The 25043-nt window shown below is 45.5% G+C and overlaps 1 protein-coding gene across 2 annotated transcripts; it reads right to left on the bottom strand.

Annotated features, from left to right (window-relative positions):
- Positions 1-5271: 5271 nt before the first annotated feature.
- On the bottom strand, positions 5272-23596 carry Nrbf2 (nuclear receptor binding factor 2). Of its 2 annotated transcripts, NM_022186.3 has the most exons (4): positions 23398-23596; positions 13689-13773; positions 8643-8683; positions 5272-6758 (listed from the first exon to the last, which is right to left on the bottom strand). In NM_022186.3, exons 1-4 carry the CDS (start codon positions 23425-23427, stop codon positions 6051-6053), a joined length of 864 nt encoding a protein of 287 aa, NP_071522.2. In that variant the 5' UTR covers positions 23428-23596; the 3' UTR covers positions 5272-6050. The 2 variants fall into 2 exon arrangements, with proteins under 2 accessions (NP_071522.2, XP_087454389.1); XM_087598263.1 differs by lacking the exon at positions 13689-13773 and having other exon boundaries at positions 23398-23552.
- Positions 23597-25043: the final 1447 nt, after the last annotated feature.

The following is a 25043-nucleotide window of genomic DNA, read 5'->3' as shown; positions in this document are numbered from 1 at the left end:
CTTGGATGTTACGGTTCTCCCTCTCTGCTCTCACACTGCCGCCCCAGGCTGAGCTCTGTCTCCCTCTGTGGGCCCTGCCGAGTTTGTTCAGTTTCAGTAGCTGAAACAAACCAGCTGGCCAGCCTGTGCCACTGGTGTCTGTCGTGCTCCATGGACACTACAGGGGTTGAGAAGGAGTAACCCAAGTTGGCCACCTTGCAGTTTACGTCCGTCATTGTTTAGCTTCATGGGGCCTGCAATGCTATACTTTTTACCCCAGGCAAGCCTCAGCCAGGAGTCTGAGCACCTCACTTCACATCAGTAACTGTGAGCTGCTGAGACTAATCGCTTGCCAGGAGAAAAGTGTGAGCTTTGTCCTTAGGATGTTTTCCAACGTGCCTCAACAGCCTTCACCACACAGTCCTGGCTGTCCTGGAGTCTACAGCAGTCGGGCTGGTCTCAGATGCGGATGCACCACCTCTGCCTCCTTAGTGCTAGGATTAAAAGCATGTGCACCACCCCTGGTCTGATTGAGTTTCCATAGGAAGTTAGTTTAAAGCCATGGTATGAGTTCTGGGTATTTCTACTTTCTCGTGTCCCAAGGCCTCGGAGGAGTACAGTCCTTGTGTTATTTTCTTTCCAAGAGCTTTTGCTTCTGGCTCTCCCAAGGCTCCTTTTAACTGTCTACAAAAGGAGTTTGAGTCAGTGGTACTGAGCCAGGCTAAGCGGCTTTCGGAGCAAACTGCCCCCAGCTGTAGTTCAAGAGGCGGGCATACATGCTAGTGACCTGGTGCTTCTTAACCCTGGGCAGAGAGAACAGCATTTACATCACCAAAGACATCTGCAGACTTGGGAAGGCTGGAGAGGCAGCACTGTGGGTTCTCTTCTGGCTACGGGAGCACGATTTTTGTGTGGCGCTGTTAGGTGCATGTGGATGAAGGTCGGGGCACAAGCTGGAGTTGGTTCGCAAGAGGTTTTTTTTGTTTGTTTTTTTTTTGTTTGTTTTTTTTTGTTTGTTTTTTGTTTTTTGTTTTTTTCTTGAGACCTGTTCTTGGGCATTATTTTTAGGCCAAGCTGACTGACAAGAAAGCCTCAAGGGTCTTCCTGTTTCCATCTCCCCAGCACTGAGATTATAGACATGCACCACCACTTGGCTTTTTATGCCAGAGATTTATGTAGTGACTGCCCAGCAACGTGGCCAACAGAACTAGTTCCCCAGCCCCTGGAACAACAATTACCGTATCTCAACTCTATCCTTTTGATTGTTTTGTTCCTATGAAAATGTCCATTTCCTGTGTGTCTTAGGTTTTCCTTTGCTGTGAAAAGATAGCATGACTTTGTCAACTCTTAGAAAGGAAACTTTTGATTGGGCCTGGCTTAGAATTTCAGTCCATCATCATGGCGGAAAGCATGACAGCATGTGACGCTGCTGAAGAAGCTTCGAGTTTTACATCCAGATCTGCAGAGAGCAGGGAGTAAACTGGTTTGAGCTTCAGAGACCTCAAAGCTCAACCCTAAGACACACCTCCAGCAAAGCTGCACTTTATCGGCCTATGAGGGAAGGCCTTTTTTTATTCAAACCACCATACCAATAAAATGATCTGGAAGCTGGAGACCTGGTCCCACAGGTAAAATGCACACTCCTGAATTACAGACTCAGGTGACCCCAGCACCATTTGGGGTAGCCCGACAAATAAGTGTTTCCTAGGGTTTGCTGGTCCCCAGGGGCTCCAAGGTTAAAAGCACATACTGCTCTTGCAGAGAATCCAAGAGCCACTCCCAGGATCCACATAGGTAACTCCCAACCATCTGTAACTCCAAGGCATCTTCCACTCTCTTCTGGACTGTACGTATACGTACCTACACTAGGTACGCACACGCACGCACGCACACACACACACACACAGGCACAGGCACACACACACACACAGAAATCTTAAAGACATGGAATGTTCAGGTGTCAGCCCTGCCGAACACATGCACATGCCGTCACCACACAAATCTCTGTAAAAGGTAGATGAACTGTGTAGACTAGTTTGACAAACATCAAGGTCAGGAGGCTTTTTCTAAAAGCAAACCTACAGTGCACATGGTAGTCATTACCCTTAGACCTTCATATGGGTTCCTTTCTCAACAAGCGCATGTCCATGTGGCTAAGGCCATGTTTTGCTGCCGTGTGTTCTGAGATTGCAGCGGTGTCTAGCAAAGGTCAGTGACTGAGGGGAAGGTACTCATAAGTACTTTACTTGCTGAGTATGTACAGTTTGCAGGGACTGAGGGGAAGGTACTCTTAAGTACTTTACTTGCTGAGTATGTACAGTTTGCAGGGATTGTTGCTTCTGGCTGCTGGGCTGGCTCCTTAGGAAGAAAGGACTGCAAGATACCCTCCTCAGTTATTCAGTCCACTTCACTGTGCATGGGGTTACGGCAGGCCAGAGAGGAAACAGCCATGTGTATTACTCATCTTGTGTAAGATCCAGATGTTGACTAATTGTGAAACTGAGGACATAGATGACTACAAAAAAAGTCCAGGCTGGCTTCAAACTCCCTGTGCTGACTAGATTGACCCTCAACTGTAATTCTTCTGCCTCTGTGGCTCTAGAGTGAGTGCTGGGGTTGCAGGCTTACACTACCTAAGTTTACGTGGTGCTAGGGCTAGAGCCCAGGGCGTGTTGGGGTCCTTACTGAGTATGCGCCCTCCCAACACAAACCCCAAGCTCTTATGTGACTTGAACTAAATGAATGTCAGCTTTTGAGTCACTAGTGTATAGAAATTCGAATCTCCCCTCTTGGCTAGGGAGGTTTTCACATCTGACTTCAGCTGTGACCTTAGTTGGTGTGACTCGGTGATAGGGCACGCACAGGACCTTGGATTGACTCCACCCCAAAAAGTAACCAGCTGTCGTTCACAAGCCTTCCCTGGATTCAGCTATGGCCAGAGGTTTGGTGTGTGTGTCGTGTGTGTGTGTATGTGTGTGTGTGTTTTGTCTTAGTAAAAGCTTAGTGTGGCCAATGGAGGCCATACCCTAAATGGAGGCTTTGTGAGGAAGGTCGAAGCTGAATCTTAGGACGTGTCCAACACCCCTTCCCTTGTTCATTTAGTATGCTGTGTACATGCTGTGTACATGCATACATGTGGCATACAGTACACAGGAACTGTAGGCTTACTTAACTGTGGATGTCAGGATCATCAGGTTTGGTGGCAGATAATCTTACCCATAGGACCATCTTCTTGCCCCTGGACCTTCTGTTTAAATGAAAGACACACACACACACACACATACACACACACACACACACACACACACACACACACACACACACACACACACACACACACCTCTGATACTCTGGGCACCTTGAGATTCAAATGAGGCAGCAAGACTGAACAAAGTCCAGGTTAGTGGCCAGAGATGGCTAATAGCACTGATTGCTCTTCCAGAAGACCCAGAGTTCAATTTCCAGTACCCACAGTTACCTTTTGTAACCCCAGTTCCAGGGGATTGGACACTTCTGGACCCCATAGGCACCAGGCACAGAGGTGCAGACAGACGTGCATGCAAAATATCCACGTACTTGGTGGGCAAGCATGCCGTCCCTGACAGTGCTTACGCATTTCTTTATAAAACTTACTGCATGTATCTTTTGTGTGTGTAGTCAGAGGACAATGTGTACCAACTGGTTCTCTACATGAGGGCCCTGGGGGGCAATGCATTTGTCCTGCCTTTTCCCCAGAGCCATCATATCTGCCCCCACTTCTTTCTCGCACTTTTTAAATTGGGTTTTCCTGTCTGTTCTATGCTAGGCGAGCAGGACTTGGGGTACAGTCAGCGGTGGAGTGCCTGCCTAGCATACAAGGCCTTGAGTCCTGCCCCAGATTGCCAAGAGGGCCTCACTCAGTAAGACCCCTTCCGCACTGGAAGACGGGAAGCTGGCTCTTGATTCTGTCCACCAGATGGCACTATTGGTCAGCAGTGGCTTCTAAAGGGAAGCCAGGAAACACACGCAAACTCTACTGCTGCCCACTTCCCACCCTAAGATGACAGGGACTAAGACAAACTACACAAGATAGAGGTCCCCTCTCACCTCCAACCATCCAGAAGAGCAGTTCTCAACCCCTTTGGGGGGTCCAATGACTTTCACTGAGGGGTCACTTGTCAGATATTTACACTGCGATTCCTAACAGTAGCAAAATGACAAAGTAGCAATGGATAACTTTATGGTTGGGGGTCAGCACACCATGAGCGACCTTATAATAAGGTCCCAGCATTAGGAAGGCTGAGAACCACTCATCTAACAGTAACCTAGTCCTGAAGGTATAGATGGCCGCACTGCCTCACTCTCCCTAGGCATGTTAGTAACTCCATAGAATCCACCTCAGCCTGTAAGGGCCCGGATGATAATCGTGAACGCGGTGACCTTGGCAGCACAGGCCTCTAGTCCCGGGGGAAGCAGACAGGAAGGGCCCTAGATCTCAGGGTTAGCTGAGCTCCCAGCTTAAGTCAGAGGCCTGATCTCAAAAGGTGGAGGGAGCCTGATGCTGGCTTCCACTCACACAGCGCATGCTCACACACTTTATGCTTTCTATTAAGAGCAACCATTTCTTTCACCAGACATCCAGCCAAACGGTTTTCCTCTCTCCATTACTTCTGACATGAAATGTGTGTGGGTTTTCCACTCACCTATTGGCTGGTAGAGACTGGTCAATCAGGTGTCCTTCAGTTGAACTCAATCTGACACTTACCTGTATGTGGTGTTAGATCCCATAGTGAGTGTCTATCTGAGGCCAAAGCATAAGAACCGGCTTGACTTCTGCCTGCCCACTGGAGGTTGGTCCTTCTGCACAGAGTTCGGATCACTTTGCTAGAATACGTCAGGTGAGCAAAACCCACTTTATAGAAACGAAGCTCAGGAGGTCCTAAGAGATGCACGAGCGGTGACAGAGCACACAGACTCCAACACAGAACCAGGCTACATGTGAGCACTAAACGGCGTGCAGAAGAGCTTCAACGACGCGGAAGACAGAAGGGGGCCTAAGAAAACAGCAAGCCACGAAGTGATGGGGAGAAGGGAGCAGACGTTCTACGTACTCACGGCTCACAGGAAACCAAGCTCTCCCTTCTCCTTGGCAAGTGCCCTGCACCAAACCCAACATACAGAGCTCACTGAAACAAGTCTGAGACCAGAACCATGTTTAGTCCATGGCTGGGCCTTGTGGGAAGAAAGGGCAGGAACACAGGGAGAAGCCACTGAATGCCTTGTCTGTTAACCACCAGTCATACTCAACAAAGGTATGAAACACAATTATTTTATTGATTTCTTACAATCAAATACTGCTAACTAGCATTACTTTCACACATGCATCATTCAGAACGAAGGAAGAGTTCCTCAGTATTTTCAAATGATGCATATATAACACAAAGTTAGAACTGAAAATGCACCCTGATTAATTATGTAAACTGGTAATTTTTTTTAAAAGCGTAACTAATAATTTGGTTCCTTTCTTCATAAACTGGAAATTTAAATATTTCTCCTGATAGTCTTGAGGTTATCATTATGTTACGAGTAGTGCAAACTGTGGCACGTACAGTTCCGTCTGGAAGCGTGTATCTTACACACCATATCTCAAACAAACAAAATGTGCATGAAATGCATACAGTCAACGCATGATAGAAAGCATGTTCCAAATACAAGTGAGCCTCTCAGGCCACCATAGTTAGCTTTTGCATTATCATTTATGGCATTATAGATTAATTACACATGACATACTTTTATACATTTAACCCTGAAGATAAGAAAAATAAGTGTTTGAAAAATTATTCCAGGTAGCCATTTGGTTTGTATCATAAGAAAGCGACCTCCAAGAGTTCAGTGTCTGCCAAGTCGGAATCATGAGCTTTAGTCGTGAAGAAGATAAGTGATGTTTCACAGTGACTTTCCCAGGTCCTGGCACCGCCACCTCTCCCACAGCACTCCAGAGGAAGGAGCATCTCCAGCATGGCTGGCCTCCCCCGGGGCCTGGCTTTCCCTTTGTATTCTCTGCTGGATCAGCTGTGTGGCCAGCCTTCCATTCAGTCATTCATGAATCCTTTCAGAATGTCCTCCGAGAGCTCCATCAGAGGGAGTTCTGGAGACGGGAAATCCAGAGGCGGGAGGTTGGGTATTGGAATGTCCTTGGCTTTCCCCGTGTTAGCTGCAAACTTCTGCCAGGTAGAAGAGGCAGTGGCGGTGTCCGAGTGTGGCGGCAAGCCCCACAGCTCCGACTTCTCCACAAAGTCCGCATCGACATCCAGCTCCTTCTCGGCTGGGCCCTTCAGGAGCCTGGCCTTTTCAGCCTTTAGCTGTTTATTTTCTTTCCTTAGTCTTTCGTTCTCCGCCACAAGGAACTCCACGTGCCTCTTCAACTCTGCAATCTTGGTTGCCTGCTCCTCTATAATCGTCTTATCATCTTTTGGGGCCTTGCTTCCAATACAGGGCTCTGACGGCTCATTCTTTTGCTGAAGTAAAAATAGCAACGTGTCTGGATCCCTGTCAAAGACCCCCTGCACCTCAGGGAGGCGCTTCTCTGTGGAAGGGATGTATGTCTGAGAAAGAAGAGGGCTCTGGCCTTCCGAGTCCTCAGAGGGTCTGTGAGATGCCTGCAGGTGGGGGACTCCATCCCGGTCTGTGCTCTGCTGCGCTTTCAACCGCTCCTCTCGCTTCGCTCTCTTCCACCTCTCCTGGATGAGGAGAAGCTGCTTCATGTGGCTATCCCTTTGCAGTTCCAGTGATAAGTGAGCCTGTGACACAGAAGAAAAGGTCAGTGTACAGAATCTAACATCGGAAGGCTCCAAGGCTCGTGTGTCTGAAACTTGTTGCAGTGGTTGTGGAATCTTTAGGAGGGAGGTGTGGTCTGTAAGTGGCTTGCCTGGGGTGGGCCTTTAGGGTCACAGCCAGTTCTCTGAGTCCTGATACCGAGATTAGCAAGCCATACCACAAACTGTCACCGTGGGCTGAACTCCAAGTGTGATGGCTGCCCTACCATAGTGGATTATATCCCCTTCATCTGTGATCTTCCAGTCCGCACACCTGTATGACAGCCATTACAAACAAGTTCTGTACTGTCAGTTGTACTGCCAATGTTCAGCCTGAAGGAATTATGTCCTTAGTTCAGTCAGCACCCTCTTTCACTGACCGTCATGATGAAGCAAAGCATCACCACAGCTGATGTAGCTGTGGGCTATGTCTATGCGCATGTACAAAGACCTAAGCTAGACCCCAGGCACTGACAAAATGAAAACCTAGCTTTGGACACAGTGGTTTAAAAATATTTAACTTTATGTGTATACATGAGTACGTGCACATGGAGGGAAGAAGAGGCAATATATCTCCTGGAACTGAGACAGACTGCTGTGAGTCCCTGCCATGATCCACAGGAATCCTGTGAGCCTTGAACCCTGACTAGGAGTGGCAGAAGATGAAGAAAGGGCAGCTATGTGTCCAGAGGAAAAAAACAATGGGGCCGCACCCACCACCACAGCAACCTGGGATCTCAGCCTGTTTACTAAGCATGGCAGGGGAGGGCCAACTGCCTCTGGACGGAGAGGAGTGGTCTCGAGCTGTAACCAACCCTGAGGACAAAGCTGCAGAAGCTAGTGTTTGCACACACCAATGCTTTGCCAATTCTGAGCCTGACCCATTTGGGAAAGGTTTTGCCAATTTCCCCTGGGTGTGAAGTCTTGGTCTTTGTCAAGGCTGTACCCAAGTAAAGTACATTCACTCCCTCTGGGCTTCCTCTGCCAACTACAACCCACCTGGTGGGAGCTGGGAGCCGAGCCCTGTCCTCTGGAAGACAGTCAGGACTTTTAACTGCTCCTACACCTCTCCAACCCCCAGGTCAATGTACATTAAAGACTTAGGCTCAGGCCTTCCCCAGCCATAAAACAATATAAAGTCATCCAGAAACAGATCTCAAGTTCAGGAATCTTCTAAGTACTCAAGAGACAAGCAGGAGACTGTTCAGATTTAAGCTGCCTTTGACTAAGCTAAGTGGAGTCCTTCTGGTCCCCTGGACCACCCTGCTTCCTCCGTGTGAGCTGATGCCACAGGTCGGTGGAGCATTGGGAAGGCTCTGAGGGCTCTAAGAGCACACCTGGCTCTCTGACCTGTAAGGAATGCTGGGAACAGGAACCGGTTGGGAAGGCCAATGTCGGCTCACATTCTTTACATTTCCTCCCCAAAACACAGCTGCATACTTCTCAGTGACCCAATTCAAATCTCCACAAGAAAACATTGCTTTGGGGAAAAAAAGGTTGTATTTTCAGCCAGGCATGGTAGCACATTTCTTTAATCCCAGTACTAGGGAAGGCAGAGTCTGTGGATCTCTGAGTCCCAGGCTAACCTGCTCTACATAGTGAGTTCCAGGCCAGCAAGGACTGTACAGCAAGGCCACGATTGCTCTTTTCAAATAACGGAGAGAGGAGGGCGTGTGTGAGTGTGTCGCCTATGAAGACAGAAGACAGACGACAGATGACGGCGTGGATCCCTTGCGCTCAAGCTGTTGGTAAGCGCCTGGCACACAACCTGGCCATAGTACTTGGGTACCATTAACTTCTCTTAACTACTGAGCCATCTCCCCAGCCCCCAGAACACTTCTGCAAATACTGTGTGTGAGCATGTCTTACCTGTTCAGACTGTGTCAGCTTCATGGCTTCAGAGAGATAGGCTAGTTTAAAAAAACAAAACAAAGCAGCAAATTAGTATATGAGCATCATAGTTTTGTGATGTTTCGGTTACTAATGGAAATGTTTACTCTTCACAGTACAAACAACTGGTCCTCTAAGTAATTGTACTAAAAAGGCAAATTTGAAAACTGTATTAACTTCTCCCAAAAGAATATCACTGGTAAACAAATATCCACTAACTCATCTTAATAACTGGAAGCTTTAAACCCTTGAAAAGTGGGGGGCTGGGGACCCAGCCATGGCCGAGGGCTTACCTGGCATGAGTCTGGGCCTAACAATGCAGAGCAAAAGAGTCAGAGATCTTGTGGTGAAGGAACTACAGAAAGGAAGAATTCACTGAGGCCTGTGCTCATCAAACACCAAGAGGTCCCCATGACTTAACTTCATCTGAGTATCTGCTCCTCACTGCGGTCTCCTAGGGGAACTACTTCCTCAATTGGTTCTGTGCCATACCAACAGCCTGTCACTGTCATTAGGTGCTAAGAGCCCTAAGCCAAACACTGTGACACATCCTGTGGCACACAGACACCAGCATGTGGGACGGTGACATAGAAGGATCACAATGTCAAACCCAGCATGAATGTCTAAACAAAAAGCCCTTTGAATATGATAATATTCACTGTGCAGTATAATGCCATTTAAGAAGACACACTTTTCTTTAATCTTGATCAAATCTGGGTGACTTAATAATCTGTTGAATTTAAATAGGCAATGCTGAAATCTTTACATTTTCTCTTTGGACTTGATGGATCTTGAAAGGCCCTGACTCCATGGCACATGTGGAGGTCAGAGGACAACTTATGGGATTCAGTTCCCTCCTTCCACCATGTGTGTTCTGGGAACAAGTCAAGGCCTGTTGGTAAACACCTTACTTGCTCTTGCTGTCTTTCCTTTGTCAAAGTTGATTTCTGGAGCTGAAGGGCACAGCAGCTAAACACCTGCGTTTGGTCCTTGGCTGCTACTCCCAAGGTTACCCTCTGACCTGCACATGTGCTTTCTCCATCACTCCAGCACCCATAAATAATATAAAGAAAGCGGATTTTCCTCGGATATTTCTGCCAGTGATGGAAACTTAACCAGAAAACTAGAAGCAAGACTAGAGCCATTGTTATGACCCTAGCTAACTAGATTGCTCAGAAGTGAATGATTGGTGCTGGTCTACAGAAGTTTAAAGGTGTGGAGAAGGAAGGCCGGAGAAGGCAGCTTAGAAAGTTGTTATGTAGGAGCTTAATGGGGCAATCTGGGTGAAAACAGCCGACCGAAATACTAACCCGAATGCAGAGACTAAAGGCTGGGCTCAAGAAGCTTCATGCGAAAATGTATTGTCATAAAATCGAGCCCCTGACTAGGACAGAGCCAAAGCTCAGGGACCTGAGACCCCCTTTATGAGGCACGATCTACAGCCCTCCCCACTCTGCTCTGCAGCTTCCTCGTCTACCTGTTTCCAGCATCTGCACTTGGCTGTGCGCTCCTCTTTAAGGTGTTTAATAGTCTTTCTGGAATAACCAGAGTAAGCTAATAAGCGTTTCTAATGCTGGGTTAGGCTCTTGCTCACCATATGTTTTTTGGAGCCTCTGATCTTTACACTTCCTTTTGTTGTCTGATCTTAATCCAAATACCTTAATGATTTTTTTTTTAATTTCTTGACTTAGAATTTTCTGTCTGCCAAGTTCTAACAAGCCTGAGATTCAAAGTATATGTTCCTTCTCCAGAACTGTCCTCTCTCCTATCTTTACCCTGTCTCCAGAACTATGTGATCATCTCTGCTCCAGCCATATCTGCCTAGCCTGTAGTCATCCCTTCACCTTTCCTGGCTAGGCCTGTGGTAGCCAGCAATAGCAGAGCAGTGCACAGAATGTGGCAAGAGGCTTCCAGAGGTGCACAAAGCAGAAAGAGCAGAGGGCAGGACACACTGTGCGACTTGCTTGTGACGGTCCTCTCATCCTGTCTACGTGCATTTGCTTTAAAGCAAATTCAGAATAGCTTTCACAAAACCAAGTTTAATCCAACTGGAAATGCTGACCTCGACAGAGCACTGAACCTAAACTTAATACATAGGATAATCCAAAATCAGCAAGGACCACACTGCCTACAATAAAGTCTTAAAACAAAGGCAAAAAGAGAAAGGAAGGAAGGAAGGAAGGGAGGAAGGAAGGAAGGAAGGGAGGAAGGAAGGAAGGAAGGAAGGAAGGAGAGGAAGGGAAGAAGGGAGGGAGGGAAGAAGGGAGGGAAGGAAGGAAGGAAGGAAAGAAAGAAAGCAAGCAAGCAAGCAAGCAAGAAAGAAAGAAAGAAAGAAAGAAAGAAAGAAAGAAAGAAAGAAAGAAAGAAAGAAGTTATTTTAAAGGAAAAGGGGCTAGAGAGATGGCCTGGCCATCAAGAGCACCCAGGTAGGCTTGCTAATCCAATTCCTGGGAATGCAATGTCCTCTTGCCTTCAGCGCCGCCTGCACACATGTGCTGCACATAAACTTAGGCAGTCATGCATGTACACATAAATTTAAGTATTATTTTAAAATAATGCATGGTCAGAGTTCCCTTCACAAAGTCCCATTTGATAATCCCAAGTTTATGAAAGTGCCATCTCAAAAAAGCCACCTTTTCTCTTTTTACTTAAACTTTCTTTTAGATGACATCTTGATCATATTCGTTTCCTCCCCAACTCCTAGATCCTTTCCATCTCCCACTCACCCAAGTTCATGTTTTCTCTTTCTCTCAAAAAAAAAAAAAAAAAAAAAAAAAAAAATCAGAACAAAAACCTAAAAGACAAAAAATAACAAGACAGAACACATTTTGTTGTGTGTCCTGTTGTGTTCAGAAAAGTCTTAACAATACTGGCAATTACTTCTTTTAATTATAACACAGGCTAATATTTAAAGTACCTATTAAGTAAACAATGAAAAATACCCCACCCCACAACCTCCAAAGTAACTGTCTACCACTGCAGGAGAGCACACATGGCCCAGTCCCCCAGTTGTTAAGCCTTCTAAACAAAAGATCAGCGTTGGGATGATGTTTTCTCCCTTCCACGTTCTTCAGGATAGTCTGCACTTAGTGTCTAACACTGCTGCGGGGTATGTGATCACACTGGAAACCCACAGATTGTGTGTCTAGTTGTGGTGTGACTCAGCCCTTAGTGCACGCCTTTAATCCCAAACAATGAAAGGACACCCATGTTTGAAAGCGATGTCTAACTGCTTGGCAGACAAAGTATGAATCAGAGAAAAATTGGACAGAGCAGAATATGGCCACACTACAAGAGAGAAGAGAGGAAAGGGAAGCTACTCAAGGGGCAGTGCAGTGAGAAAGAGGAGGCGGTTTTACTGGAGAGTTGTACAGAGATAAAGCACAGGAAATAACAAGCTACACAAAGGTGAAGACAGAGGAGCCAGAAGAGTAGAACAGTTGCTAGAATTAGTTTGAGGTCAAGCAGAACAATTCAGAAGAGGCCAAGAGAAGCCAGATTGAATCAGTCAGCTTGGAGAGGAGCTTGAACCAGAACAGCTGAGTTGAATCACCCAACCAGAGATCAAAAAGAAAGGGTGAACTTATCAAGTCTCAGAGGCTAAAAACATTCTAGGCCCAGATTATATCGCACAGAGGCTAGAAGCTTCCAGGACTAAGTCTAAGTTAGCTGACAGGCAGTAAACATCCAGATGACAATTACAACAGATGAATAAAAAATACGCTTACATATGTATGTTGACTCACTCTACTTCACCTATCACACACACACACAACCTTATCTACTATGGCTAAAGGACCCTGGCACTTGTCCATATCACAGTTTTCTATCTAAACCTGGTATACCATCACAGGGTTACACTACACGTTAACCATAAGGTTAACACTATGGTTGAAGAGAGATTTAAAGATAACTGGTTTTGGATTGTAGAAAATTCTGCCTAACATCATAAAAATACACAGATACATCTCCCCAGTTAGTCCAATTCTGTGAGGCTCCTGCCTCTTACTCCACAAAGTGTAAGGATGACAGGTGTGAGAATTTCCTATTCTCAGCTGGGTGTGACTAGCACATACCTGCAATCCAAGCACTTCAGGAGGTTGAGACAGGAGTGCGCATGCTTGGGGAGTAAGCTTGGGCTGTCTTAGGGTTTCACTGCTGTGAACAGACACCGTGACTAAGGACAACATCTAATTGGGGCTGGCTTACAGGTTCAGAGGTTCAGTCCATTATCATCAAGGTGGGGTCATGGCAGCATCCAGGCAGGCATGGTGCAGGAGGAGCTGAGAGGTCTACATCTTCATCTAAAGGCTGCTAGTGGAAGATTGACTTCCAAGCAGCTAGGAAGAGGGTATTAAGCCCACACCCATAGTGACACTCCTACTCCACTAAGGCCACACCTCCTAATAGGGCCACTCCTTAGCCCAAGCATATACAAACCATCACAGGCTACATAATGAGTATTGGGCCAGAGGGCTACATCAGCAAGATCCTGAATCAATTTTTTTTCTTGGTAATTACTTATAAGCAAAACATACAGGAGATTTAGCCAGAGCAGTGTCCACCATGAGTTTGTATTTCAACAGTAAATAACGTTCTTTTCCCTGCCAGAAAAGAATACTACTCTAGTCAGAAAGGAAAGAAAAGTGCTTTCCAGCAGAATGTTCTAGAACTGAGGTAGCACCCACTCTAGATGAAATACAAGCAAGCACTCTCCACAAGGCTTTGAGTTTGTTACTCGGCTAACTGAGTGAGCTTTGAACATCAGGCCCCCAGACCTACTTATGAAGCTAACTTAGAAATTCTGGTAGGAAAGCAACAACATTCTAAGTACGCACTTAACTGATACTCCATCTCCAGCCCAGAAAGCCAACAGCTTCATACCTAATGACAACCCCGGTAAGAAAGTACTCATTTGTTTTTGTGACAGGATCTCACCTGGCAGTCCAGGCTGGCCTACAACTCATGGCAATCCTCTCTCCTGTCAGGCAACAGTTCTATTCAGTATCTAAGAAAAATACTTACCTGTCGCCTTTTTGTGACAAGAAATCGCTTCTTCGTATTTCCCAGCAGCTAACAAACGGTCTGCCCGTCGGCTCTGTTGGTGAGCCTAGAAGACAAACATTCTGAGTTACTGCAAAATTATAAAACAAGACTTCTAAATAAATCAAATTTTTTAAACAAGACAAGTGATGTTGTTTGTTATCAACAAAAAAACTAAGCTACAAAAGGAGCCAAGCCAAGAAACTTAGTATCTGACAGGACCCTCTTCATAAACCCTCTCTGGTTACTGGGCTTTAACTGCTAAGAGACCCCTATTCTACTTAATATTAATAATGCTTAATGTCCAATTCATCAAAAAAACAAACAGCAAAGCAAACTTAGATACCCCTACTCTAAAGGTAGGTAAATAGTGCTGACCTTCTTACATGAATACTTAAAATATCCCAAAGCAGCCAGCCACAGAGACACACATCTGTACTGCTGGCACTCCGGATGGGACGCAGGAAGAGCAAAGTCATCTCCTAGTTCAGGTTAGCCTGAGCAATACAGCGAGACCATGCCACAAAAGACAAGTACTAGAAGGTATAGCCCAGCAGTAAAGCGTCTGCCCAGCAGAGTAAGGCTTAGGTTCAATTCCTAGCATGGCCTCAGGTGGGGGAGAGGGGATACCCTCCCCTAAGATATATGGAGCTCAGGATAGACCACCTATCAAGCACTTCCAAGGTCATCAGACCACAAACTACAACAATAGCAACCCAAAAAGACCTTGAATACACTTATTTCACTTACAGCTTTGTCAACCTGTTTCCTTCTCTTACAAGGTCGGTAACTTATGTTAATACTACAACATTAGATAGGAGGAAAGAAAGAGTAAGAGGAGGAGGAAGAGGAGGAGAAGGAAAGTCATCAGGTACACATGGTGGGTCAAAGTCTTCTAACCAGAATGGTGCTTACAGATGATATAACAAAGATGAAAGAAAGAGAGAAAAAAAAGAGAGAGAGAGAGAGGAAGAAAGAAAGAAAGAAAGGAAAGAAAGGAAGGAGGGAGGCAGGCAGATAAAAGGAAGGAGGAAAGAAAGGGAAAGAAAGAGAAACAAAAGAGAAAAAGAAAGAACAGAACAGAGAAGGAAAAGAGAAGATATTGGGCAAGGTAGCACATATCTGTGATTATAGCACTCAGGAGTAAGGAAAGATAATGAAATTAAGTTCAATGCCAGGGTGGGATCTTTTGTCACACAAACACATGCACAGTTAGTTGTTTTATGTTTATTTGTTTATAAATCAACTTTTCCCAAGCTTGGGTTATCTGGGAAGTGGAACCTCAACTGAGAACATACCCTCATCTGACTGGCCTGTAGGCAAGCTTACAATGGGAAGGCCCAGCACACATTAAGTCAGGGCCAACCCATGGGCAGGTGGTCTTGGATTAAGAATGCAGGGCTGAGCAAACCATGGGGAGCCAACCAAGTAAGGAATATCCTTCCGTGGGCTCTGCCTCAGTTCCTGCCCTGACTTCCTCAGCCGATGATCTACAAACTGTGAAATCAAATAAACCCTTTTTCCCTAAGTTGCTTTTGACTACTGTCCCTGGTTTAGTGCTATGAAGAGACACCATGACCAGACAACTCTTAAAAAAGAAAGCATTTGAGGACTTGCTTACAATTTTAGAGGGTTAGTCCATGACCATCATGGTAGGACAAAGGAAGCAGACGGGCATGGTACTGGAGAAGTAGTTGAGAACTGATCCACAAGCAGCAGCAGAGACTGGGCGTGGCATGAGCTTTTGAAATATGAAAACCCACCCCCAGTAACACCTCCACAAAGGCCACACCCACACCAATAAGGCCACGCACCCTAATTCTTCCCAATAGGTCAACTGTGGACTGAGTGAGCAAATATATGAGTCTATGGGGCCATTCTCATCCAAACCACCACACACATGGTGCTTATCATAGCCATGGAGACCAAGAGTGGCTCACAGCGAATCCCAACTCTTGGGGGTGGAGGAAAGTTCTGAAGTAGAGGACAACTTACCAGAAGACAAAAACAAAAACAAAATCCCTTGTTCCCCAAGCATTATTTACAATAACCAAGTAGAACTAATGCGAATATTCCTAACAGAAGAATCGGCAAATCAAGGTATAATGTGTCTGCTCAGTGCAATCTAGTCAGTCTTAAATGGGAAGATAATTTCACAAGAACATGCATACATTTAATCTTACTAAACTATGTAAATATTTAGGATGGCAAACTTTATGGTCTGGGCTTTTTTTTTTTTTTTTTTTTTTAGTGAAAACACTACTCTCTGTTCAGTTAGGTATAAAATCTTGAAGCCTTTTCAAGAAATGCACCATAAATGCTTCATGAAAATCACTTTTGCAGCTGAGATACGGATGCGTTCTGAGTGTTTACGGAGTTTACTCACTACGAGGCAGACAGGAGGAGACCTGCACACTTCCCTGCATTCCCTACTTCTCTGTTTGTAAAGAAGAAGCAACTGCTTCAAAGAGCTTTCATTCTTCAAACAGCAATAATGCAAACTTTCCCTGAATCTGTCTTTAATAGGAGCTTAAGATAATGGGTTAATTTTAACCATGGAGACATGGAGTGAGCAAAAAGTGTGTTCTGCACAGTAACCAGATAAAACAATTGGGGTGAGGTAGGAGGGGCAGACCTCTACCGCCTTCTACATGCTACCGTGTAGTGTGCACCACCACGCTCAGACAAGGGCAGATCTTCTTTCTGGGAAGATAGTAGAAACAGTGAGAGCTGACAGACACCTGCAATGAATGGTGGAATCCAGTCAAGGTCTTAGGCAGTAAGCAGAAACAGAAAATGAATAAAGGCGTCATGATGTGCAGGTGCCCTCGCCTTTTCTGAACAATCAATCAATCAATCAATCAATCAATCAATGCCCACAGCTTTTCTTTCGTAGAAGAAAACTTCTCTGAAACCCCACAGTACCTCCTAACAAAGGACAGCACTGACCTAACCCTACCAAGAGCCAAGGGGCTCTAGGATCAGGTTCTGACTCTTGTTTCCCCACGTGTTAATAAAATTTTGAGTTTGAACCAGTCAATTGTTTGGGGGCTGTAGAGAGACCCATTTGGGCATTATTCAAATGCAGAACTGATGGTAGCTCGGCAGCAGAGCTTGCAAGTCTATGGAAGCAAAGCTGTGGCTGGGGAGCACATCTTAAGAATCAAAGACAACTCAGGTGTGGTGGTGCAGGGAGGCAGAGGTGGGGAAATCTATGAGTTCGAGGCCAGCCTGGTCTATTAAGCTCGGTCCAGGAAGGCCAGAGCTTTACATACAAACAAAAACAAAAAACCCAACCAACCAAAAGTGTGGGGGGAAGCTAGGACTAAGTACAGCCTTAGCTGTGACAGATGGTGGCTCACACCTCTAATCCCTAAAACGGCTGGAGCAGGACCACAAGCTTGAGGCCAGCCTGGAATGTAAGACACTGTCTCAGATTCATGCTTTCCAGGCAGAGTGGCACACACCTATCATCCTAGCACTTGGCACAGTGCTACATGAAGAAGGGCAAGTTCTAAGTCATCCCTACCAACACATGAGTTTAAGACCAGCCTGAGCCATATAAGACCCTGTGTCTAAAAAGGCAGAAGATAATATAGAAACCTATAGTCACCATTATGTTTTCAAAAATCTTTAAAGGGTTCCCATTTAAAACTGTTCTCTTAAACACTGTGGTAAAATTACAGGCATTAAAATATGTCCACAAAAGTGTTTCTTTAGAAATTCAAAGTAAAAACACAGGAAATCAAAGCACAGTCTACCTTTGTATATACTGCTTTCCCTTGGCAACCATGACGTCTATACCAGACACATATCCTTACACTGCCTGGCTTTCTGGACACCTAAACAGAACTCTAAACCCCAGATTTTCAAACCTGGAATCTGTTCTGGTTTGGTCTGTTGGTTGCCCAGAGACAGGGAGTCCACATAGACCCAAGTAATCGTACCCCCAAGTTATTTCTGATTGGTAAATAAAGATGCCTACAGCCTATAGCTGGGCAGAACTGAGATAGGTGGTGCTTGGTGTCCCCTGAGGATTCTAATAGCATAGAAAGTAGATCTGCCTGGCTCTTGTGCTGATTAAGGCTTATTATAAAGGTTGGGCATGTCTTTTATCTGGAAACAAAATGGTAAAAGGCATGATAGAAACCCCAGATTTGGAATTAAATATTTTCAACAATCAGAAAGCACATATAATATGGTGTCAAGTGGTTGTAACTACAGGACACTTTGAGAGTGGCCAGGCAGAAAACACAGGGCTGAAGTAAACAGTTCAGAGTCTATCAAAGGAGGCCCCCACATGCTCCCAGACACTGTACCACTGCTCTTCCTGCCCCTCTCTTTGGGGTCCAATAACTCTTTTGGCTTAAACTAAAACAAGTGGACTTCCATCATTTAAACCAACAAAAATCCTAGCAACTATATAATTAGGGTACTAAGTGAATGGATTTACTGTCAAGAAGGACTGCTTTGCTTTTCTGGGCTGCTTTTAAAAACGTAAGTTCAAGGCCAGCTGTCTCAGCATAGTGGTTCCAGCAGCATTCAGAGAGCAGAGAGACAAGAGCTCTGTCAGCCAAAGAACAGCCTGGTCTACACAGCAGGTTTCAGGATGAAGGAAGACCCCCCTGCTCCTCCCAAATAAAACCCTCGAATTAAAGGATACTATCTCCTACATGTTTCAATCTATTAATTTCTCTGACCTGGAATGCTGTATCAAAAGAAAAAGAAAAAACAGCATCCAAATATTAGAAAGAGGGCAGAGATATCTACTATATTCCTGACCTGTACGGTCTTTGGTTGGGACAGAGGAGACAGATTATTCCTCTGCCCCAGTCAGGGCTCCCACAAACAAGTATCAAGCAGCATCTCCAAACAGAACAATTACGTGGAAGGTAACTGCTCAAGCAGTGAATCTGAGAACCTCATTTCTACTCTGAAGACTTTCTCCCTGTGTTGCTTTGTAACCTTTTCCCTTCCATCGGTTTCTAGTTTCTCTTGTTTTCCTTTTTTCCCTTTTGTGGAAACTGTCACCATGTGCTGTTAGACAATGAGAATTGAGTACAGGCCTTACAAATTACAGGATGTAAACCATTAATGAGTTACGGTGGCTCAATAAGGTCTCGAACATTAAGTATTGTAGCACCTCATGTATAGTGAGAAGTTATAGTCGGGCTTTAATTTAGGTATAGTGTGAGAGGCCCTGTGCTTCTGCAGAAGCCCGAGAGGATCTTCCACTATAGAGCAGTTTGGCAGCTCTACACACAAAAGCAATTGTCATCGATCTGTGCGGATGTCTCCGTGCAGGTCACAGGTAAAGCAGATGGGTTAATAATGCCCCAAGACAAAGCTCAATGACTGATCTTAGATTCTGGCTTTTAAACCCCACTCTCTCAACATCCTCTGCATTTCTATGTCATAATCAATAAAACTGGTAGCTCATCTAGCCATTATGGAAATATGAATAACGAAGCTCTGTCACCCACCAATAGTTGCTATAAATTAGCACTCCACCGCCCCTCCCCATGCTCCCTGCCCCCGAGCTTCCAGGGAAGCCAGTCCTGTCTATGGCACAGGATTTCCTTTCCTTCTATTCTTTTCAGGAATGCCAATGTGACTGGATGAGAAGGTCACAGGGACTTCGGGTACATAAAAGACCATACTTTGGCCTATGACATGACCCTTTTCTCTGGGATGTGATGCTTAAAAGAATTAACCACTTCAGGCAAAATACGAACCGAACGCTCCCGAGGGAAGCTCTGTTATTCAACACACACTCCCAGTGCTCTTAGGCTGAACAGAGAGAAGACAGGTGTGCCTGGAGGATGAACATATGAAAAAACAAAACAAGTGTGGTTATGCAGTCACATGGGCATGGCCTGCAGCAGCCTAAGCAACATCACGCACACTAAATCTGACATCATTACCCGAGCTGGCAGCGCTAGCAATTACCTCACGGAAGTTCTGACATTCGTTTGCTACCAGCTGAATGCCAAAAGTTAAATGCATGGGGGGAAATACTAACACATGCTAAGTGGTTTTATAAGTTAGTTTTTCCATATTAAAAATTAACAAATGGGTGTGGTACAGGCTTGTTATCACAACACTAAGACAGGAAAATCTAAGTTTGGAGCCTGAACTCCACACTGAGGCCTGTTCTTAAGAACCTGCCTCAAAGATGATTAAATGTTGATGTCAGCATCCTTGAGCATATTCAGATGAGCTTCTGCTTCTGTTGAAAAGGATGCTGTGTTTGATTGTGGTCCGAAGCTTTGAAGCACTACTTGGCATCTCCTTCCTTGGAGGTCTCACTGTTTAAACATAACAGATTTGATAGCTTGTTGGTAAGGTGAGGTCCAGCTTGTCTCCACTAGGTCATCTTCATGTGAATCCAGTGGTTATACGGTTTTGTTCTAGGGATATTTCATTTTTTTAATAACGGTTTTAGCTGACATTCATGGAGAGAATGAATCCTTAGAAGTGTGCCACTAGTGAAAGGAAATCCTGTCTAGAGTATGTTTCTTTACAAAGCTGTGTCACACCATCCTTTGGGCCCTCTGCTGGAAAAGTAGAATCAAGTCTCAAATAATGCCTTTTAAATTGTATCCTCTAGTATTATAGATGTAGGACAGTACTGTATCATACCTCTGTGGATGTAAAATAGCTTGTACCTGCTTTATGATACGTAGTAGTGACCGTGCTTTATCAGAGCTGTTTTTAATGATGTTGCTCAGAATGTTTTCTTTCCAGATGATGATTGAGAAGCTAATTTAAAAAAAAAAATGGTGCCAGGTACCACAAGAGTAACAGAACTGTGCTGTTTTCTCGGGTTTTGTTTTTTTACTTTTTTTTTTTTTTTTTTTTAATGGAGTGTGCTGGATGTCTCTACAGTTTTGTTCAGATGACTGCAGAACCTGGAAAAGCTGTTGCTGCTGTTGATGCATAACACACTGCTATTATTGGTCTTTTTATATAAATATAAATATATATATACAGATATATAATTTGATTTTTTTGAAACTTTAGCTGTGCTGCCAACTTTGGAAAAAAGTATCCCCGTTTACTGTGTTGAGTTGGCACTGTACAGAAATTAACAGCCATATTGGTCTAGAAATGTTGAACTTAAGTTTTTTCCATTTGTACAGGGGTAACACACTGTATTAAATATGTAAGGTCTTATCTACGTGGGTTTGATTACAAAAACTAATAAAGTATTCTCTAAATTTAAAAAAAATAAAATAAAAAAAAGAAGGTACTTTGGAGGAAAATAAATTCATAGATTTGGAAAAAAAAAAAAAAGAACTTGCCTCAAATAAGCAAAAAAAAAAAAAAAAAAAAAAAACAGAGGAAAAACTGGACCGAACTCATTTATTTAGAATTGAAAGACTATTTTTCCCTCAAAAGAAGTATAGTTTCTTTTGACAACTCTGAATGCACTGTTAGAAGCAGGTGGTGATGAGCTGGAGCTCAAAGTGTATTTAAATGACTGACTTAAGTAATTATTTAATTCCCCTCAGCTTAGGAGTGTTTACCAGCAAATCTCACATACACTTTTAAGTCCCTAGGATGCTCTGAGGACACAGGATTCTAAACCCATTACTGGACAGTAGTGAAGTCCTACATTATACATTCCCATGACAAACTCGTATAGTTTACTAGAATTTTCAAAGATACCCATTCAGTCACAGAATTCAGGGCTGCCTTTTATGTTGGGTGAAGAGGATATGTGTATTCACTGACACTCAAAAACAAGACAAGACAAAAAAAAAAAACTTCAAAAAACTTTAATCTAAGGCTCAGGGGATAAAGACACTCACTCTCACCCTGGTTTACATGAGTTCAATCTGCAAACTCACATGGTGGAGGGAAATGGCACTCCCATTGTTTTGACTTCCACACAAATGACACACACAGACACAAACCCTAGTCTCTCGCAGCTGTCTAACAGAAGTGTACCACTGCTACTCTGTAATACCTTAAATCTTCCAAGTAAACATCCTGTTATTTCTCAATGGCTAGCTAGGCTGGAATCAGAAATCGAAATCTTCAAAATCTCAAACTGCCACATTTCTGAAATTTGTCACATAAATTTGAGGACCGGATGATGGAATTGTGCTAGCCTCCTAATTTACCTATTTATGACGGAAGTACTCAACAGAGCCTGGAACGCCAGCATTTAGAAAGCTGAAGCCCAACACCAGCCTAGGTGACAGAGTGCGCTCGGAGCTAGCACGGCTCAAACAAACAGCAGCCACCATTGCCACCAGTTACCCACTTTTTCCCAAACTGTGGATGCAGCGCTCCAAATGTCACTGACCCCAATTTCAGTGTTCTCACAGGCTTGTGGAACACTTAGCCAGGGTCAGGCTACACCCTGCTGCCAAAGTGAAGCTAACTGGAAGTGAACCAGTGATCGTTCTGCAAGGACACTTGAACTCTGAAGCACTCTGTAAACAGCTAATAATATTCCTGTGGAGTTTTCCTGGTCAGCCAGCCATGCTTCACTGCAAATTATCGTTGACCACACGAGTTCTCTTACAAACAAGAGAGGTGCGAGGTATTTCCCTAGCTTCCAAAACTCATTAGCCTTAAGTGTAATCCACTTAAGAAATGCACGCAGGGCCTAACTTAGTAACCCCTGGATAGGCTTCTCTGACCTGCTAACCTGGCGCTAAGAATGGAACCACTGCTTTAAGTGATCACTCTCCAGTGTTCTAGCTCAACAATCCCAAATCTCAGTAAGTGACAAGGGCTTATGGTCTCATTATAAGAGCAGCTAACTCCTCCAGTGTTCTATGAAGCACAGTTCTACATGCCTTTTATCTGTTCAGTCCTTTAATCCTCACAACGAACGTGGGTGAAAAACAAAACAAAAAACACAAGTGAAATGTTTTTGCTCAAGGTCTCTCGAAGCTATTAGGTGACTAAGCCAGAGTTCAAATCCAAGAGTCTGGCTCCAGAAATCCATACTCTGAAACCACAGACTCTGGCTTCTCTGCACAGCACGGATCAGGCTCTTCCAAGCCGGGAGGGAGGGCAGAGTTCCAAAGGAAGCAATCAACCCTCCACAGTCCTGTTCCCAGTCCCACCGCATCACAAACCACCTACAAACTCGGGACTTCCAAAGTTTTACTCTGCAACGCTAAGAAACCAGACGTCTGCATCTGAATGCCACAAACCTTTCCCAGGAACCCCGAAGATGTCCTGTGACCACTCTAGAAAAGAACTGTGGGAGGTTTGGGGTTTTGTGAGGTTGTTTGGAGCGGGAGATGGGGTGGGGGAAGGTGTTTCTTTTTGCCCCAAACAATAATGACCCCAGCTCCCTGTGCTTTTTCTGAGAAACGCAGGCATGTCTGGTACTTTCGAGAGCCTTAAAGCAAAGGGACTGGGCTGCGGTTCCGATCCAGCTGTTTCAAAGGGGCCTTCGTTGGCGCAGCTGTGAGGGCAGCAGGGAAGGGGGGGCGGTGTGCGAGGCGCGGCCCCGACACCCCGACTCTGTCCGCGGCCTGCAGGCGGCTACGTGGCGCTGGAACGCGGTCCCAGCAGGGCAGATGCCACGGGTCCCGAGAAAGAGGCCTGGGCACCGAGGGTCAAGGTCCCTCTGAGCTCACAGTTCCCCCTTCAGTCCGGGTTGCCCCTCAGCCCGCGTTCCCCCTCAGCCCACCGGTCCTCGACTCAGCCCGCGACCACTCACAAGGTTGAGGGGTCCTTCCATCACTTCCATAGACCCCGGGGTGAGCGGCGGCCCGAGGCGGAGCGGCGGCACCTGGGCACATGGAGGGGCAGCGAGGGCAGGGAGACGCGGCGGCTGGCAGGAGGCTCCAAGCAGAACCCGGAGCCGGCAGTGAGAGCCCAGGAGCGACGGCCGCGCCACTTCCGCCTCCGACGTCGCGCCGCGGGGCGGTCTCTGCGTCCCCGCGCACGGCGTCGTGACGTCACGCGCCGGCGCGGGGTAGGGGGCGCGGCTGGGGTAAGAGGACGGGGTGGACGGGACTAGGGGCGGGGCATCAGCTAAGTGACAGGAGTCCCCTGTCCCCCTGAGAGGTAGCGCTTGATCTCTGCGGCGTCCCTTGAGAAGCTGGGTCTGGGTAGTGGTTTAATATGGTCTCCCTGCATGCTTGACCCTTCCATCACGTAGGCTTTCCCAGATCCTCTCTTCTCACCTCCACACCTCCTTTTCCGTCTCTGTCCTATCTCTGTTGACTTCTTTTAAGAAGCAAATTTGAGCCAAGTTAATGCCCGGCACTAGATCGCCTTACAGGAGGTTTCCACATTTTTTTTCTTTGCTTGAGTCCTATGCCTGAATTTTGTGTAAGTCATTATATACATATGCGTGTGTAAATATATGTATATATATGTATATATGTGTATTTTCATATATATGCATACAACCTGTTTACTCTTGTTCGCATGTACAATGTGCCTACAGTAATCAGTGTTCTAGGAAACCTCTGGAGGAATACTAACAGGTGTAGAAAGTAAAAGGAGAGGAGGGTGTCCACTGGGCATGAAATAGTGCTCTTCATACCTCTAAAAATGTTCACTCAACACTGTACTATTGGCAAGGCCTCCACAGAGGGTGTTCCTACATGAAATGGGACCTTGCATTGATAACTTCAAGAGTCAGTTTACTGATAGGCCCCTACCCCCTGGGAGAAGATGCTTCTGGTCTTGCCTTACCTTTCTACTGTAGCTCCCTGACCCAGCGCAGAAGCTCTGTGGAAAAGATTGGCATGTTGTCAGTACCAGGACCCTTCCAGGAGGATAGGGTAGAAGGAGTCCAATATACCTACAGTAGCAATGTCAAGAGCAGCCACCGATGTCATGAGGAGCCAACATATCCGTGAAGGAACCACCAGTATGCCCTAGGTGGATATTAGAGTAATGGTCGTGGGCGTTACCAACACCCTTCAGTATGCCTTTGGAGTGTCTGTTGACAGAAACCTCTAGATGCTCCCAGAAGGTAGAATGAGATCGCTATGCTAGTGAGCCATTATGACAACAAACAAATTGCCAGTAGGGAGCTCTCCTCCCTTTTGCAGGGCAAAAGCAGCAGAGTTTCCCAGGGCAGTGCCAAAACCCAGATGGAAAGAAAGACGGAAGGAAGAGGATAAAAACACACAGCAGAGGGCTCTCAAGTAAAGAATACTCCATTGTGGGGAAGTGAAGATCACAGTCAAACACAGACAACAAACTGGAAATAGCCTTCCTGCCAGTCAGTAGTGAGGCATGAAGTTATTACAGATGAGAGGAGAAGACAGAAAAGGGTGGTGTAGTTCATGAAGCAATAGGCAGAGCTCCACTGACACAGTCTGGCCATACAGGTTCTTAACAACACAA

Source organism: Rattus norvegicus, chromosome 20 (genome assembly GCF_021556685.1).
Source record: "Rattus norvegicus strain SHRSP/BbbUtx chromosome 20, alternate assembly SHRSP_T2T, whole genome shotgun sequence".
In the NCBI taxonomy this organism is placed as follows: domain Eukaryota; kingdom Metazoa; phylum Chordata; class Mammalia; order Rodentia; family Muridae; genus Rattus; species Rattus norvegicus.
This window is presented reverse-complemented; position numbering and strand designations above follow the sequence as displayed.

What these genes read in the sequence shown, in the direction of transcription:
- Nrbf2 (NM_022186.3), bottom strand. Translation starts at nt 23,427, where the DNA reads ATGGAAGTGATGGAAGGACCCCTCAACCTT. An exon ending in TTGTCACAAAAAGGCGACAG is followed by an intron (nt 8,684 to 13,688) that starts GTAAGTATTTTT and finishes TTTTTAAACTAG; the next exon opens with CCTATCTCTCTGAAGCCATG. An exon ending in AGCTGACACAGTCTGAACAG is followed by an intron (nt 6,759 to 8,642) that starts GTAAGACATGCT and finishes TCTGTGTCACAG; the next exon opens with GCTCACTTATCACTGGAACT.